Source organism: Streptopelia decaocto (genome assembly GCF_964273445.1).
Source record: "Streptopelia decaocto genome assembly, chromosome: 1".
Classification (NCBI taxonomy): Eukaryota; Metazoa; Chordata; class Aves; order Columbiformes; family Columbidae; genus Streptopelia; species Streptopelia decaocto.
This window is the reverse complement of record NC_138663.1, coordinates 203,935,478-203,953,487: the sequence shown is the minus strand read 5'-3', so window position 1 is coordinate 203,953,487 and position 18,010 is coordinate 203,935,478. Positions and strand designations below refer to the sequence as shown.

General features: G+C 41.8%; 1 protein-coding gene across 1 annotated transcript in view; it reads left to right on the top strand.

The window, feature by feature from the left end:
- Positions 1 to 186: 186 nt before the first annotated feature.
- The window catches only part of PRCP (prolylcarboxypeptidase), a 33,834-nt gene continuing 16,010 nt past the window's right edge, over positions 187 to 18,010 (top strand). Inside the window, exons 1-3 of the mRNA XM_082043543.1 lie at positions 187 to 462; positions 16,505 to 16,645; positions 17,761 to 17,862. Coding sequence (XP_081899669.1) covers positions 340 to 462; positions 16,505 to 16,645; positions 17,761 to 17,862 — 366 coding nt within the window. The 5' untranslated portion in view covers positions 187 to 339. The remainder of the gene's footprint in view (positions 463 to 16,504; positions 16,646 to 17,760; positions 17,863 to 18,010) is intronic.

Here is an 18,010-nt window from a genome sequence, read left to right as displayed (position 1 = left end):
AAACGGAAGTGCGCGTTGCTAAGGGCCGTCTCTAGGGAACGCCTACTCAAGTCACCACAGCCAACGACAGAGACGCTCACAAACTACCCTCACCCCGCAGCCAATCGAAAATTCCCGCGGCTTATTGCCCGCCCCCCACGTGCGGGGATAGCCCCTCTCCTTTCGGGGCGGGTAGTATAGCGCTGTTTGCTCCAGGCGCAGGCGCCGGCTCCGCCTAGTCCGCTGGGTCCTACCGCCCGCCGCTCCCCGCGGGGCCGACCCGGGGCAGCTCCGCGGGCGGGGGGAACGGGGCCGCTATAAAGCGGTGTGGCGGCTGGGTGGCCTCCGCTCTTCCCGGCCATGCCGCGGCTCCTTCTGTTTCTCCTGCTGCTCGGCGCGTCCGGCGCCCTGCCCGCCTTACCCCGCCGTCGGGGAACCCGAACGCCAACCGCCCCGTACCTCGTACGGTACTTCAAGCAGCAGGTACGAGCCGCCGCCGCCGCCCTCGCACCGCTCAGCGGAGAGCCCGGGGTTACAGGGGCGGTTTAGGGGGTGACCCCCAGCGCGGTTTTGGGCCGGGGGAACGAGGGGAGATCCCCGGGGAGGCCCCGGCCGGGGCTGCCGGTGCTGGTTCTGTCACTTCACAGTATGTTTGGGATTGGAAGGGACCTCAGAAGCTCATCCAGTCCAATCCCCCCATGGAGCAGGAACACCCAGATGAGGTTACACAGGAAGGTGTCCAGGCGGGTTTGAATATTTCCAGAGTAGGAGACTCCACAACCCCCCTGGGCAGCCTGTTCCTGTGTGAGTCACCCTGAGAAGAAGTTTCTTCTCAAATTTAAGTGGAACCTTTGGTGTTCCAATTTGAACCCATTACCCCTTGTCCTACCATTGGTTGTCACCGAGAAGAGCCTGGCTCCATCCTCCTGACACTCACCCTTTATATATCTGTAAACATTAATTAGGCCACCCCTCAGTCTCCTCCAAGCTAAAGAGCCCCTGCTCCCTCAGCCTTTCCTCACACGGGAGGTGCTCCACGCCATCATCTTTGTGGCTCACTTAAGAGGTTTCCCCACAGCCCAGCTGCTCTGAGGGGCTGGCAGTCCCAGTCAGAGCCAGGCAGGGAGTTTTCGTGGGGATTTCAAGAGCATTTTCTTCCTTCAGCTGCCTCATTTAGCCGTGCACTGGACAGTGATTTTTATTTGTTTCTTTTAAATACAGAACTGATTTCTGTTACTAACTAGAACTTTCTTTTCCTGTCTGCTCCAATAACTTGCTTTGTGACTTGTTGGCAAAATCTGCAGCCACAGGGACAGAACAGAGAGCTCCTCAATGTCAGCTACGTGTGCTGGTGTGGTCCTCTTGCAGAAAACTCAAAACCCTGCTTGTTTTTAGGTTATCACAAAAACAGTCAACAGTTCCTTTGTATGTGTGAGGGATCATCTGCCTCCTCGCCTGAGCTGAGGTTGATCTTTTAGGAGAGGTAATTGTTCCTCTTACTGAGAGGTGTAATAAACAGAGAGGACACTTTTCTGATATTCTAATGGTTTGATTCGAAACAGGCTTGTAGCCTGCAACTGAATTTTGTGCCCTGGTCTACATAGGAAATGGTGGGAAAGAGAAGTGTTTAATTCACAGGCGTCTTGGATGATACATGGATTGAATGTTTACTGTTTCAGCTTTGTAGAAGGTGAACTTAGAATGGAATGGGCAAAATGGGAATATTATGCTTTCAGAGAGAACAGACATGAAGAAAAAGATAACCCTTGTATATCCTGAATAGCTACGAAATAATTTTAGGGTGAAGGTCACTGTCATTAGGGGTGTGAGAGGTGGGATGGGAACAGTTTTTTGACAAATCCATACATTGAGATTATATTCTTCTGCAGATTGATTCTGGTTTGGGAGCATTCCTCTTCAAGCAGTCTCCCCACATAAATCCTGTGTCTTGAAGGCATCTCTGTCTAATACTTTTTAATCACTCGGGCAGTGACTTGAGATTTGGGCCCCTCCATTAACTCTAAGAGCCTTGCAGCATATTTGGTAACATACTGCAGATACCTCCTGCAATGTATGGTCTGTGATGGCCAGGATATCAATCCTGTGGTTGCATTGTAACTCGTAAGCATGACACCTAATTGTTCTGGTGTGTTGGTTGTTGCTCATTGCTGCCATAGTGTCAGTGATATTAATTCTGTGCTGTGGCCTGAACCAACCTTTGTCACCATTCTGTCACACCTCTGTCCCCATCCCTCCTCTGGCCTGCGGTGTCTCCTGGTTGTTCTCGGCTATCAACAGAGACATCTGTGTGTCCTCCAGTTGCCAGCGAAGCACCAGAGCTGCTGTGTACCCCAGATCTGCAGATTTTGGGAGGCAGGTAGATGTGGAGAGAAGGGAGGGAAGAGTCCCTGTGACATCCTGTTGTAAAGATGCTGCCACATCCTGCTCCCTTCAGCATCTCCCATGTTCTTATTCCCCACTTCAATAAAAATCATCCTGACTGAGAGTGGCTGCTATGGAAAGAGGGGTCATATTCACAGGCCTTGAAATCCTTGCTTTCCTTGTCCAAAGTCTTACTGGTATTGCTGAACATGGTGGGAGATATGTGTATATTCATGTATTGTTTGTATTCATCAAAGATATGAATGCTGATCCTGGCGTGTGAGAGATGTAGGGTTAGCACGAGAGGCCGAATCACGCGGAGGGTGTAAGGCCGCTCATTATCGATTGCACAGCATGTAGGACTGATAGGCAAACTCTACAGCCCTTATGAAACATGTGCTGAGTGCTGCTGTCTGGGGCTTGTAATTACGTTATGAGTCTATAGTGGAACGTAAATACCATGATGGACATATTAAATAGGGGTGGTGAAACTTTGCCACCTCTCAGGATTGTTGAAGTTTAATTATTTACATTATAGTTGCTTACAGTGTGAATCATCTGCTTCGGTGCTGCTGAGTCTTTCTTCTTACTTAAAGTTCCTGTTTTGATTCTTGTTTATCCCTTTGATTTTCAACATCAGTTAAAAATGTTTGATGTTGATTTTATCACTATTTTATAATATGGCAAAATATTACACTGTCACAAAGGAAACACTTCTTATGCCTACTTCTCTAAAAAGTCCTTTTGAATAGTCTTTAAATATTTAATACTTCCACAAAAGAAAACTTTGAAAAGTCTAAATAGATTTCTGGCATGAATTCTGTTGCCCAAATATACCTCGTGAGCACTGCAAACGATGAATTAATGTTGCACGTTGGAGACGTGAATTTCAGAAGCTGAGGGGTTTAATGTGGAATTACAGTCTCTAAATGGAGCCTCTTGGCATGAAGGCCTATAGACCTGCAGCATTGCTTGAGGGTTTAGTGTTAGTTACTCAGAAGCAAAGGTATTTGAATTTGGAGAAATAAGAGGGTCAGAGCTCAGCTCAACGCTCATTTATGTTGAATTTCCTCCTGTTTAGTGCTTTAAGTGTCAGACATCCCTGCTGACAGGGCTGAAATCTGGAATATTGAGAAATAAGTCAAGCAATGCCTGTGGCAGTGTAGCTAGGAACTTAGCTTGCATACTGCACTGTGTATATCCTCAACAACTTTTATTATATTGTCTTGAAGGTTTGTGTGGTGGTTTGTGTGTTTTGCTTTGTTTTTCCCCCTTCCGCCTTCAAAAGTAACTGATGCCTCTCAGCCCTCTATTCCTCTAATGCAGAAGTGAAATTACCCCAGTGTACAGGTAGCCCATGCTGACCTAGGTTAGTCGATGGCCCTCGAAGGAGAAACTCTGCCATCACCCACATCTTTACATCAACAAATTGTATCTATGCTGGGGAAGTTGGCATCCTTTTCAGCTCTTCTGATGTACTAGTATGACTTCTGTAGGCAAGGCTACTCTCACTTCTTCTTTGGTAGCTTGCTTGCTAAAAGGTTGCTTGTGATTTGTGTGTTAAATTAATCCATCCAAACCCAGACTTTACAGAGAGAATGATGTGCAGGATGTGCAGAGCTGCAGGAAGACCACCACTATCTGAATAGCTTCTTCATGGGCAGCTGTGTGAGTGACCACAATTCAAACTGACTGGAAAGCCTTGGCGAGGTATCCAAGAGCTGCTATTTCTCATTGCCTGAGTAGAAATCAACTTTCAGTGTGGGGTCTGGGGTCAGGCAGCCTTTCTCATTTTGGGGAGCCTTGTCCTGCACCTCTGCATTCCTGTCTTCAACGTATGTACGAGTGTTACAAAACCGTAGCCTAAGAACTTGTGCTTTAAGTGCTGTACTGCTGGGAGGATGATGCCTTAAATTTCCTGATAGTTGAAGGATTGTCAGTGATAAACTGTCCTTTTCAGAAAAGAGAGTGGATGTGGTATCTATTCATTCAATTTCATAACTGATGGCTGTGCAAGACTTAATGTGCTGGTGGATCCTTCATCTCAATCACACTTTGTAAGCACATCTTTTGCTTTCTGAACTGCTATGGATCGGCCTAAGAACCAATGTAACAAGTTAAATTAACTTGTGTTCAGCAAGTTACTGAGCCTGGTCCTTCAATCAGATTGTCTCTTGAACTAATACATGTCACTTGTGTCACCATTTCCAGGAGATGGGTTCTGATTGCATTTAATAACTTCCTAGATTTAATACCTATGTCAGTGTTTCATAACTTAGTAAATTCATATGCAAGTTGTTCTACTCTGAAACACATCTGCACTTCATAGTGTTTGTACGTGAAGAGAAGCGATGTTGAACCTTCAAACTAATGAATTCTCAAAAGTAACGCAAATAGATCTTTTCTGGCTCTGTCAGGTGTCTTTAATATCATATTTGGTGTTACAGACTGAAGTTCTGAGGCATAAAAAATGAAAGCCTTGATTGAAAGTGCAGAAGTTAGAGTGCAGGTTTCAAGCTGGAAAAGAGAATTTGAGAACGACTGCAAAGGAGAAGCAAAGATTTATTTTTCAGAAATGGTTCTTTTTGTTCTACAGGAAGGGCCAATTTAGAGGAAGCCAGTGAACCCCAGAGTTTTCCTTCTCTAACTGAAAATGTACTACAGTAAAACCCAATTTAACTTCAGTCTCAGGTCATTGCATGAATGATCAGAGTAAAGGAAAATGAGATTAAGAGATTGGATCACCTTTTTGAAGACAATGCTGTCTTAATTTATCATCTTAAGGTGATAAATTTGGATTAGATGATTATAAGAGGCTAAATTCAGATTAATTCAAACTAAGGGTGCAGTTTTGCTCTTGGATGTTGCATCCATTGTAGTCACAAGAAGGAAGTTTACAATTATGGAACAAGGTAGCTTTAATCTAATTTGGCACTTTCCAGTCTTTGAAATTTTCACTGTTGTAGGTAAATGACTGTCACTAAAAACATGTATACAACTGTATTGTATAAGCTGTTTAATGCCAATGAAGGAATTCTCAGCCATGGGCATAGAACTTGCTTTTAAGATATTAAGACAGGCTGAGATTAGCACTGTAAATTCTAGTTAGGAATTTTTCAGCATGTTATTGTGACTTAGGTTGGTGTCTTGGAGTAGTAACAGATGTCGAGAATGGTAAGATGGGTTTGTTTTTCATGTCTGGCACCGTAATACAATAGCACTTCTAACTGCTGGTGAAGGAAAAAACAAAGTGCTTTTTACAGAGCCCCTTGGTACCAATTAAAAGTTATGTCAGTGGTTAGAGAAGAAGTGATGCTCATGTTTGCCTTGGAAGTGAATTACTTGGAATATATGTTTTCCTCATCAAGTAGTACAGGAATTGGCAGCTCTTTACTCTCTGATTTCATAGTGTGATTTAAAACAGGAGCTGTAAGCTATAAACCAGGCCTGTGAGGAGAAACAATAGCTCTTATTCAGTGGGCAGGAAAACGGGGAAGTACTTGTTAAAGCTCGTCAGTGAATTTTTATTTTTATGCACTACTTATCTGTAGGTCACAATGCAGACATCAGCTTCTCAAATTAAGCAGGAAACACTTAATTTCCTCACGACCTGAGTATCTTCCTTCAAGGGAGCAGTTAGTAGTAGAGACTACAAAAAGCATCAATGATCACTATGCTCTCTGAAAATAAGCAATTTTTAGTCTCACTAGCTTTAATCGTTAAAAGCTGTAATAGGCCTCTGAAAGATTTCTGATAGACTGTCTCGATTAGACAAAGTTTAAAGGACTAAACAACAAACAAAACTCCGTGTGGCCGAAGCAGCAAGCTGTTCACAAGCCAGATGTGCATGAGAGAAATCCTGTTAACTTCGCTGAAGTTGTACCAATTGTCCATGAGTTTCTAGCAGTTGAATTAAAGTCTTAGCTCTGGTTTTCTTGCTTTTTTTGAGGAGAAGGCACTGGGTGGGAGGGGGGAGATAGGGAGGGAAATTAAGTTCAAAATGGAATTTGATGCTAATGCGTTCTATATTGATTTCTTCATCTGACTTTGAGGAGATCAAGACCAGCCAACAACATAAATTGTTGTAGACTGTGCACATAACTTGTAATGTATGCCAAATTGGTGAGACTAGAGGTCATGCTTGATAATTTCATTTAAAATCTTCAAAAACTGAATAAATACATTAATTTTCTTTATTTCATACATTCTGGAAAATTTAATTTTTATATCTAAAGCAGTGAAACTTTTAAGACATTTAATTGGGAAGACCAGGCTACACTCAGTCATCTTCCATGTACTTGTAAAATGGTTCATTTCTTTGTTTTCCAGACATGTAAATTCAGAGAATTAAATACGGAGAGAAGAATGGGAATAGCATTTATTTTCACCACAGTCGGTAGATACTGTCTTTCTTGCCTGTGGTGTGGGTGATAATTTTTGTTTCTATTTTAAGTTTTCAGTTGCTGTCTCCTATGTTTTAGTTCAGCCCTGCTGAGCCTGGACTATTTTGTAATATTCAGCACGGTTGTAGTGCTGCTGCCAAGTGACGTTATTGCTGTTGGTTGTGCTGTGGTTGCTGTTCTCTAAAGGTGTCTAGTGAGCAAAGAACGACGTTTCTAAACCTTTTGGGTTGTTGTTTCTATCTTCAACTTGCCATACCAACTTTTTCCATTATTCGCTCCTACGGCCCAGATGCAAAGTTTGTGTACAAGCTTACCCTTGTGTCAGGCTTAAAGTGAGAGTGATTAGATGAAGACTATCCAGAAAAGGCGTTTGTAAAGCAAGACCTGAGATATGTCTGTCCAGAAGAGGAGAGGGTTCACAGAAAGGCTGGTTTGTGTGGGCTGTGAGCGCACATGGAGCTGTGATACTGTGCTCTGGCTTCTCCCTCTGCTGGTACCAACACACCTGGTGGTGCATCTCCTTTCATTCCTAGCTAATTTATTCTTCTTCCAACAGGGGTAAGTTTTCTTGTATTGTGAAGCAAAAAATCCTTTCTAAAAGCATCCCCAGAGACACTTAGTGTGAAAAAGCTGGTCAGATGTAGCCTTAGATGGTAGTTTGTGTGCAGGAGCTTCTTTTCAAGACAAGAAGAACCGAAAGTGCTGGGTGTCAGGCCCTTTGACTTCAGCAGGCTTGGGCTGAGGCCAGGCTGAAGTAGAGGAAATGGGTGAAAGCAAAACTAGCATTAACCAAATGTTTGATTTATGCTTTTAAGCAGCAGCAGCTTGCTTTTCCTTACTGCCTGCTCCGTGAAAACCGAATCTTCCACAATTGAGAACCACATTCTGCTCTGGAAGCTCTGGCTTTACTGTAATGTTTTCTATACAGTGAAAAGTGGGTGGCCACCTACAAGTCTACAGTTTTCAGTCACTGCTACTGGGGGGAAATGTAGAGTTCCCTTGGCTCCTAATCAGGAGCTCCTGTCCTACAAGGTGATGGGAAATGGCTTTTAGTGATGTCTGAGGAGTTGCTCAGGGTTTGTTATATAGTTTATAACAAAATATTCGTTCCTATTTTTAAGTGGAAAAAGGCAAACGGAAAAATATTTTCTTGTAAATATCGGAGAGTCTTTATTTAGATGAGAAAACTTGCTTTGCTGAGAGAAAAGCATGTGTGGTCCAGCTCCATTCTGGGCGCTGACTGCCCTGGTATAAGGACCCATCGTTTTTCTGTACATTTGCTGGAGAACTTTTGTAATGGTTGTGAAAAGAGAACGGGATGTTTTTGTTGTGCAGTAGAGCAATCTGTAGGAAAACTTGTCACCTGAATGCTGCTGCTCTCCCTGTCATCCCATCTACCAAGTCTTGGAGCTCTGCAAGCAGCCAGTTTTTCTGAAGGGTTCACATATGTTGCAAGCTTGCCAGAGAAGCAGTTGCTACCTGGTATTTTTGCTGTTGCATAAGGACTATGACTAATTACTGCTTTGTTGATTTGTTTTCTGAAGTTGCCTTCCCCCCTCCCTCTTAAATGCTCAGCAGAATTAGTAGCTATTAAATAAACAATCCACAGTGGTGTATGTAAAATCCCTAGCATGATCTTCTATAGGTATTCTGTGCCTTTTAATGCTGTTGCCATTTTGCCTCTGCTTTATCTAACTAGAATAATATCTGGGTGGATGACAGGACAGTCTTCACTTTGTCTGTCTCTTTCCCCACCCCTTCCCCCTGCCTTGGTCCTCTGTTTTCTGTGGTATTAGCTGGAAAACATAAAATACAAGTAATAATGGTTGAACTAAGGCTGGGAGAATAATAAACCGGAGCAAATTGCCTTGTAGTGCCAAAAATCTGGGAAGTAAAATGGTTGCAAATTGAGTTGAACCTTTAAAAATATTTACCAAGTTAAAGTTCTAGTCCTTTTGGGTGGAGAGCTAGAGGTATTTTAAATATTTAATTTGATCAAATAAAAATATATTCTTGAATGTGAAATGCTTTTTTTTTCCCACCGCGTCTTTGTTTACAAAGAAGCTGAGGAAGCCTTTCAAATGAAAACCATTTTGATCAGGGAAGATCAAACTTTCTTTGTAAAGTATTTTATTTAAACAATTATTCCTATTCAGAACTTTAGGGCACTCTCAGCAAAACTGGAATATTTTTATACTGCTTAATCTGGGACACATTGAAGGTTCATGTGCAATTTTTTTCTTTCACTCTGAAGTTAATCCTCCAAATGTGATGGATTTGTAATTCAATCTGAAAGGCAGATGGAAAAAAAATGCAGGCCTTTACCTGTTATGGGTCTGAGAGACCTTTCACAAGGATAACTGTGTTTTTGTCTGCTATAGTGCGGCTTTGTCCTTATTTCGGCCTTGTGAAATAATGCACCTTGGGTAATATGGCTTTGACTTGGTTGTTCCCTACTCCTTGCCCCATCCCTTGTCCGGTGGAAGAATTTCACCAGGGTCATAATGCCTTGAATGAAAGTATCAATAATGTGAGCATTTGGTTTATCACCATAGTAATTTGCTATAAATTCCTATAGCTGATTGATTTTCATCAGCACAAGCCTCTCCATTGCCTGGAGAAGAGCAGAATGACAGGGGAACAGAGACTGTAGTTAAGGAGCATCAGCAGTAAAGTTGCTAAAAGCAATTATTGCTGTCTCCTGCCTTGGTCACCCATCACCTCCCTTGTGCTGGGCAGAACGTGTTGGTAAGGCCTGTGGGGCCTGTCAGACCATCCTTCCAACTGGAGGAGCTCCGACAAGGACTTGTGCCTTCACTGTGACTGCTGGAGGATTTTACACCTAATTAATTAAATTCTCCATGTGTTTATGGACTTCATTTTTACAGGGCAGGCAGAATCTGGAGTTTCAATCGCAGCACAAAAGTACTAATGGTTTGTGGAAGTTGAAAACTATTTGTATTCTCCTTAGCTGCTTAGGTTTCCATCATAAAAATAACATTTCATCATGTACTGTTTGGAAACTATTTCTAACAAGGGCTGACCTGAGTAGCCCAGTGCTTTCCTACAGCATATCCTGTAGCTGTTTGGATGTTCTTTGGTCTCTTTCTTTTTAAGTGTCTTGTCCAAACTGTGTGACTAAGGACAGGGGTAGAGTTCCTGTCTGAGGCTTTCCTTGTCTGTGCTTTTTAATCACCGAAGTGATAAACGAGCGCTAAAAGCAGATTTCCTTAAACAGTTGCAGCCTCCTGAGAGCAGGTGACATGGTTTCTGCAGCATAAAAGAAGTTTCAGTAAAATACACAAAGCATGTCAAAGGCCACTGTGTTTACAAGGACATAGTCACAAAGCAAGAGATCCCTCTGTTACAAGGATTTTAAGCTTAGATTAGTTTTGGGCAGTTGATTTGGCTGGAAGCTGACTCCAACCACCACTAGTAGACTAGAAGTTGGAAGAGGCAAGCAGCGTGCCTATTGTTATGTCTGTATGCTTTGTTAAATGTAACAGGTAAACAAAGTATAATTAAATCTAATGAACAAAACCTCTGAATTATGGGAAACGTGGAAGTCCATCTCTTCCAATTTTGTTATATTTTTTCCATGTAGGCCATTCAAGTTAGTGGGTTAATGTAGCCTGATGCAAGAAGGTGCAGTTTACATCTCCCTGCTCTTCCACAGGACATCAAATGATTATGCATTTCAACAGGCTGGTGCTAATCTTCAATCTGCTGTCCCTTACACAGGTATCAGCCTAGAAAGCAAGGAAACACCTAATTGCTTGCACGTAAAATGGAAAAGATAAAAATAAAATCAATATTAGCTTTGCTTTTTTTTTCCTTCTGCACTAAATGAGCAGGGGCAAACTCAGAGAATCTTACCAAATGTCAATGAGATGAAGCCTCAGACCCAGCACACAAAAATGTGCAATAGCAGAAAACAAAGCAACAAGAATAGTGTTAGGGAGGGAGGCTTTTTTGTTTAAACTGAGTTTTATTTAACTTTCATTTTTAGTTCTGTTTCCCCTGCAATGAAGGCATTGTGTGAGTATACGTATATTTTTAGTGGTACTCTACTGCTGCAATGGTTTTTGTGAGCTTGAATATTTCGTTATATGTAGTAATACTTGTAACGAACTTTGGCGCCCCTTGAATATGATACTGTACAAAGATGGCAAGGCAGTCCCTGCCCTCGTGAACTTGCAACTTAAATAGAGGAAGCGAAGATTTTTAAGAGGAAGCAAAATAATAGGGTCAGCTATCTGGACTGGAGTAAAACCAGGAATAAAAACACGTTGGTGAAATCCCAAAGAGGCTGGTGCCCATGCTGCTGTTCATGCCAGAGGATATCCTTGGACTATCCCGCATCTTCCTGTCCTCAGGAAATAATTCAGACAGGATGAGTGCTCAACACAACAGCATGAATGCTTGGAGGGTGGAGCATGGCTCTTAAAACCCCCTGGCTTCTCACCAGTAAAACAACTGATTGGATTTCAAATGGAATATCCAAGTTTGGGAGAATAAAGCTGTTGCTTAGAATAGTGAAATTTGAAGCATGACAGAAAGGCTTCAGACACTGGCAATCCTGCCAGAAACTCAAAAGCATGAAAGCATCAGGTGCTGATTTACCAAATTGAATGACATGAAATGCGTTTGGTTAGAAGCTATGCTGTGAATTATAGTATTTTTTTTTGGTAAAGACTTGTGTTTGCTGCCCTGCCTCTGAAGTCACTAATGACCTTACAATGCTGCTGAGAAGGAAGTGGGTTTTAGCCCACATGTCCTGTTTTGTCTTTGTACTTCACACAGTGCCATAGTTCCTGACTGCTTCCAGGAGTATATTAAGCAGACTAACATCTGTACAATAACCAACATCTGTTGTGCCTTTTTTGTTTCCTCCTCAGAGGAGATACATGGCTGAGTGGCTTGTTTTATTTTAAATGGGCTTCCAAAACAACAAAAAACATATTAAAACCAAATATATATATACACCCTGAGATAAGTCATCTATGAGAGCTCAACATAAGACGTGATACATTCATAACGTATTACTTTCAACATTCCTTTTTCTGTTTTTATTTTCCATTTTATTAGTATCAGAAGTCCAATTCTGTGCTGGCGTTGCATGTGTATGATACTTCCATTTTTAAAACATTGCTGTTATATTGCTGATGAAGACTGTGTTTTTATTTTAACCAGACTTGCTAGGTAGTCCTGTTTACAGAAGCTTAAATAGTTTGGTTTTGGAAGGGAACTCTGCATGTTATCGGGTCCAACATCACACTCAAAGCAGGGCCAAATTCAAAGTTGTGTTAGGTTGCTCAGGACCTTGTGTTATATTTACTGCTGGCATCCTGGCTAATTGTAATTGTGAAAAATGTAATTAGAAAAACCTCATGTAGGATAGTATACCTCTACCATTGTTACTTTTAACCAACAGTTAAGGTATTGTAAATGTTTACTAAACTGCTTTTTTCTTTTGCTGCTGTGGTCTATTCCAATTAGGTCTTGTTTCAAAAGCCATTGCTTTCATCTTCATCCTTTTGCTGAAGTGTGGGAAAGAAACTTTCTGGTTCGACTTTTTAATGAAATCTGACTTGAGAAAAAAAGCTTAAAAAAAAAATCTCAGGGTGGTTTGAATTGTAAAGTGTACTTCACATCGTTTGTGGGGTTTATGATTTGCTTTGCATACCTGTTCTACAGAGGATGGTGAAAGCATTTGCTGAATTGGCTACACGACAGCTCCATCTGCTGTTCTTGAACTACAGCTTTCCCTTTGTGTCCCAAGCTCTCACTTGACAATTTTCTATTAATTCTTGTGCCCTTTCCCCTCAGACTTCATAAATTTTCAAACATTTTTTGCTCTTGCAAGGAGACGCTCCCTGGAAAACCTTCAAACTGTGTTGATGTTCTGGATTCTGAATTTCTTTGATTTTCTTGGCAATAACCAACAGTTGTGACATCTCTCTTTCTGCCTGCTTTACAAATGTTAGGGTTGTTTTTTTATGGTTGTGTTACGCATCTTACCCTTGCAAAGACAAGTTACTACAAGGTATGAAGCCCCATCTAGCAATAAAGGAGTTTCTGCTCTTCAGTTGAGTGATAGGTATATATGATTTTTATATATATATTTTTTGTTTTTCTGGAGAAGTCTGGACTTGTCTGTGCTGCCTGGGATCTTACACACGTCCATGGTTTGATGTGTTATGAATACGATGAACAGGCACAGTTTTGCTTCTGCGACGCTATCAAATTTTTACAGATTGAGGGAGGAATGGGAAGGAATAACGTGACTGGTGGGGAGTGAGTCTACAGCACAGCTCAGAGTCGAGATGGAGGATCGTGACACTTTGATCGACATGGTTACTAAAATGGGCAAAAGAAAACTCAAATTTCTGTGCTTTCTCAGTGTTGTGAGGCTCACTGCAGCATTGGGATTGCAGGGTTTCTTTTATGGGAATAGACTTGCAGGCTCACTGCAGCATTGGGATTGCAGGGTTTGTTTTATGGGAATAGACTTGCACAGCACATCACAAGGAAAACACAGTAAATTGTATCTCTAAAATGAAAATTAGACATAATTCAGGAAAATTATGTAATTCAGTAATATTCATATTTGAATATTACTACCTTAATGTTCCCATTCCTGTGGAATGGGAACAGCAACATGGGCTTGAACATCTGTTCTGCACAGTAGCCCATTGAATAAGCTCAGCCTGGTGCCAAAAGGAGGCTTATCCATTGAACTATTCTGATTTTTTTCCTCTTTTTTCCTTGTGTGTGTGTGTTTCCTTTCCTCCTCCACGGTATGTTTTTGGTCTGTTGCATATTAAGCTGCCTACCCTGAGAAGATGTTGGTACATATTTTCATAGCTCAGGGAAGCCTATTAGAGAGCAGTGTAGGGGAAAGGGACCTGGGGGTCCTGGTGGACAACAGGATGACCATGAGCCAGCACTGTGCCCTTGTGGCCAGGAAGGCCAATGGTACCTGGGGTGGATTAGAAGGGGGGTGGTCAGTAGGTCAGAGAGGTTCTCCTGCCCCTCTACTCTGCCCTGGTGAGACCACACCTGGAATATTGTGTCCAGTTCTGGCCCCTCAGTTCCAGAAGGACAGGGAACTGCTGGAGAGAGTCCAGCGCAGGGCAACAAAGATGATGAAGGGACTGCAGCATCTCCCTTATGAGGAAAGGCTGAGGGAGCTGGGGCTCTTTATTTTGGAGAGGAGGAGACTGAGGGGTGACCTTACTAATGTTTACAAATGTATAAAGGGTGAGTGTCATGAGGATGGAGCCAGGCTCTTCTTGATAACAACCAATGATAGGACAAGGGGTAATGGGTTCAAACTGGAACACAAAAGGTTCCACTTAAATATGAGAAGAAACTTCTTCTCAGTGAGGGTGACAGAGCCTGGAACAGGCTGCCCAGGGAGGTTGTGGAGTCTCCTTCTCTGGAGACATTCAAAACCCGCCTGGACACCTTCCTGTGTAACCTCATCTGGGTGTTCCTGCTCCGGCAGGGGGATTGGACTGGATGAGCTTTTGAGGTCCCTTCCAATCCCTGACATTCTGTGATGCCGAATACTTGTTGTGGTGTAGTCTTGTAGTTGGTGCTTCCTTCGGGCAGGAAGGATGCAGAGTCAAATTTTAAGGCTAAATGTTTAATTTTAGATTATTCCATAAAAGGCAGACAGGACACAAGCCTATTTCTTTCCTATTGCTGGCGAGCAGCCTGCCCAGAAAAGTTAAACACAAAAAGATACTTCTCTCCTGTACAAACAGACCTGGAACAAAAGATATATTAGTTGTACTTCCTAATAGTGTTGGAGTTTATTCAACTATATGGCGATTCTTATTAGATGTGCCTTATCTAATCCTTCCCTTTAATTGTTGCAGGGTCTTATGACCAAGTTCTTTTTCAGTTGCTGACCTTGTTCTGCCTTTCTGCATCTAATCACTACATCTAATCATTCTTGATGCTGCTTATTGTAAGAAGCGAAACTAAACTAAGTAATAACTGTGCAAATGAAAAAGGAGCCAGGTGAGTTGTCAGTGTAAAATGAGCCCAGCAGATGTTGTCAGCGCTTGAATTCAGTGAGAGAGCCCTTAAGTACGTGCAGAACATCACCACATGCTTAGGAGCAAATAGTAAATGGTCCAACTGAGCAAAACTAGAAGATAAATTAGTTTAATTTGGGTCTGGAAGCAGTCCCTGCAGTTTTACTTATTCAGGGCAAAGACCTTGTTTGTCAAGATGACTCACGGACCTTCAGCTGCTCCTGCAGTTCCGCTTAAGTTGGAGAGAGTTTGGAAAAGACACTTTGCAATAGGTTGTATGTACGTATTTTATGCCTTAAATAACTTCTGCACTCTCTTTGACCCGAAGCAAATGATGTGGAGTAGTTGGATCCTGCGGGTCAAGATTTCAGCTTTGCTGAGCTGCCTGGAGGAAACTGCCCATACGTTCGGTCACTACCTGAGCAGCGAGTGCTGGGATTTGTGCGCGACGTGCTGCTTTTTAGCATTAACTTGCAGAGGTTCTCAAAACCGAGGAGGTGGAAGGAGCATCTGAGCAATTTGGCGGAGTTGTGGGTGTGAAGGCAGATGGGTGAGGAGAGATGTTAAGCCAGCAGATGTCAGGCTGGTACCGCCAGCAAGGAGCTGTGAAAGGAAAGATGATGCTTTGTGCTGGTGGAAGTCAAAACTGGGAATGTACAGGTCATTTGTGAATACGTAGTAATTAAGCAGTGTAGCCTGTCTGGACTAGTTCTGTGTTTGGGTTTGTTGTTTTATTTTTTTGGTAGTAAAAGCCTGCATGTGTATTCCAGAATAAGATTATGCTTATCCAGGGAGTAACCTTCTAAAAGCAATTTATATACTTTCCAGTACAGATGAGTGCTTAGGAAAGGGCCAAGGGGAATAGTGCGTACAAAGTGGTGTGAATAAAAGCTGAAAAACTGACCTTAGGAATTGAAATGGAATTTCTAACGAGGGAATAAAGCTAACACTGTGGTGTTTGGGTTAAGTGCTATGTGTAGGGTTGCAATGTTTGTAGGACAGCAGGAAGAACTGGGGAGGGTACGTGGATTAGGGAAAATTGCAAGGAGAGAAGAAGCACTCCACAAAACTATCTGTAAACTCTGGCAATAGCACAAGAGCTACAGAGAATTAGTGTTTTCTAAGAATTAAAAAACCCTCATCACTTTCTAACATGAATCTTTAAATTTCAATCTTACGCCAAAAGGGGAGGGAATGAAGAGTTGGGGGGTTTTTGTTGTTTTTTGGTATTTTTGGGGGGGTGTTGGTGTTTATTTTAAATGATAAGGCTAGTAACAAATTTCAAAACATTGTGGGACAATGGCTCTTTTTACTTGTTGATACAGTTTTATTATATTGGATATTTTTTTGACCCCCTCAGAAGATTGATCTGATTTCCAAAGTATATTTAGAATATCTTATATTAAGTATGATACTATAAAAAGGGCATGGATTTCTTTTTCTTTTAATAGCTGAGAGTAACATTTCTCCTTCAGCATATACACCTGTGATTTTGGCTGCTTCGTTTGCAAAGCAGAAAAAAAATGGATGTATTAGGAATATAAATGAATTCAGTGTAATATTTTTTTTAATCTTAGTAAAACTTTTATGCTTTTCTTTATTTTTCATCTGCGAAGTGACTGTCAGAACTTCCCATGGACTCCAGGATCAGTTTTAGCCTTCTGAACATGTTGTTGTTCCTTGTTCTTACAGGTTGATCACTTTGGATTTGATGTTAATCTTACATTCCGGCAGCGGTATCTCATAGCAGATCAGCACTGGAAGAAAAACAATGGACCGATACTGTTTTATACAGGCAATGAAGGGGATATCTTGTGGTTCTCCAACAATACAGTATGTAAAAAATAGGGTTTTAATTCATGAATTGGCATCCTTCTTTCCAGTAGTGGTGTGCTGAAAAAATAAGGAAGAACAAGGAGGCATTGTCAAGATATTGTTTAAAGAGAACTTTGCAATGGTTTTTATCTTTGTTATAGGAGGAAGAGGAAGCTGAACAATAACACAAAGTTTTAAGAGGTTCAGGGTTGTATTGGAAGCCCATAGAAATCAATGGGGTGCAGTTGTATTAACTTCCTGGAGTAGTGAAGAAAATTTCTAGAGGAAACACTGAGGTGCCTCAAGCTAAGAATGCAAAATTTCGGACCAAGTTACACCTATCCCAGTCCTTTAGACTGCCCAAGTAAAATGGGAGGTTTTGATGGTTATTTTTCCTTGATAAGGAAAATGTGAAGTGAGATGAAGCAGGCTGGAAATCAAAAGCAGGTGATTCTTGTTCTCTGCTGAGACCTGTGGAAGCTTTCCCTTCCATGACTAATATAAATGCAGGATGGAACGTGTGGGTATTTTTTGGCGACCTCGACACAAAGTGCAGTGACACAGCAGGAGGTGGCGTGTGCTGAGCTCCAAGCAGCCTAGGACTGCGGACACGCTTTGTCAGCAGGGGATTGCTGCCTGTGGCCATAACTGGTGCTAACAAGCTGCTGTCAACAAGTAATAACAAGTAGTAGTTATTTATTAGTTGAAAGCAAGTGTATGGCAATAAGCGATAATCTAGAGGATTGCAAAACAAATTTTGTGTTCTCCTTGACATAGCCCTAGCTCAAAAGCAAGCTTTTCTCCTGTAGCATTTTTTATTTCCTATGGATTAAGCTTGTGCCATAGGAGCTCTGGCAGTATTGTGTGTATTCCCCAAAACAATACTGCTTAATATTTTGCAGCATTAAAATATACATATTTCCTTTGTATGTGTCCCTGTCTCTGGGTGGAGATCTGTTTTGTGCGTTTTCTTACTGCAGTGATACTTTAAAACTGAATTGCACTCTGTCTCTCTAGTTGTATTTTGGTGGTGGTATCTTTCTAATCAAAGAGTTGGAATCCGCTAGGCCAAAAGTAGAGACTTTGAACAGAATTGATTCAACTTATTTAAACGTGTGTTTTTCTCCAACCAGGGTTTTATGTGGGATGTGGCTCAGGAACTTAACGCCATGTTAGTATTTGCTGAACATAGATATTATGGAGAATCTTTGCCCTTTGGGAATGAGTCTTACAGTGTAAGTATCCTCTTTTTGTCTTCCTTAAACGTGTTTTCTACAAACATAATTCTGCCTATTGTAATTCTTTCCAGTGCAATGACTGTTAGCCTGGGTAAGATTTAGACGTGCTACAAGCAGTCTTATTTTTGTAACTATCAATTCTAGA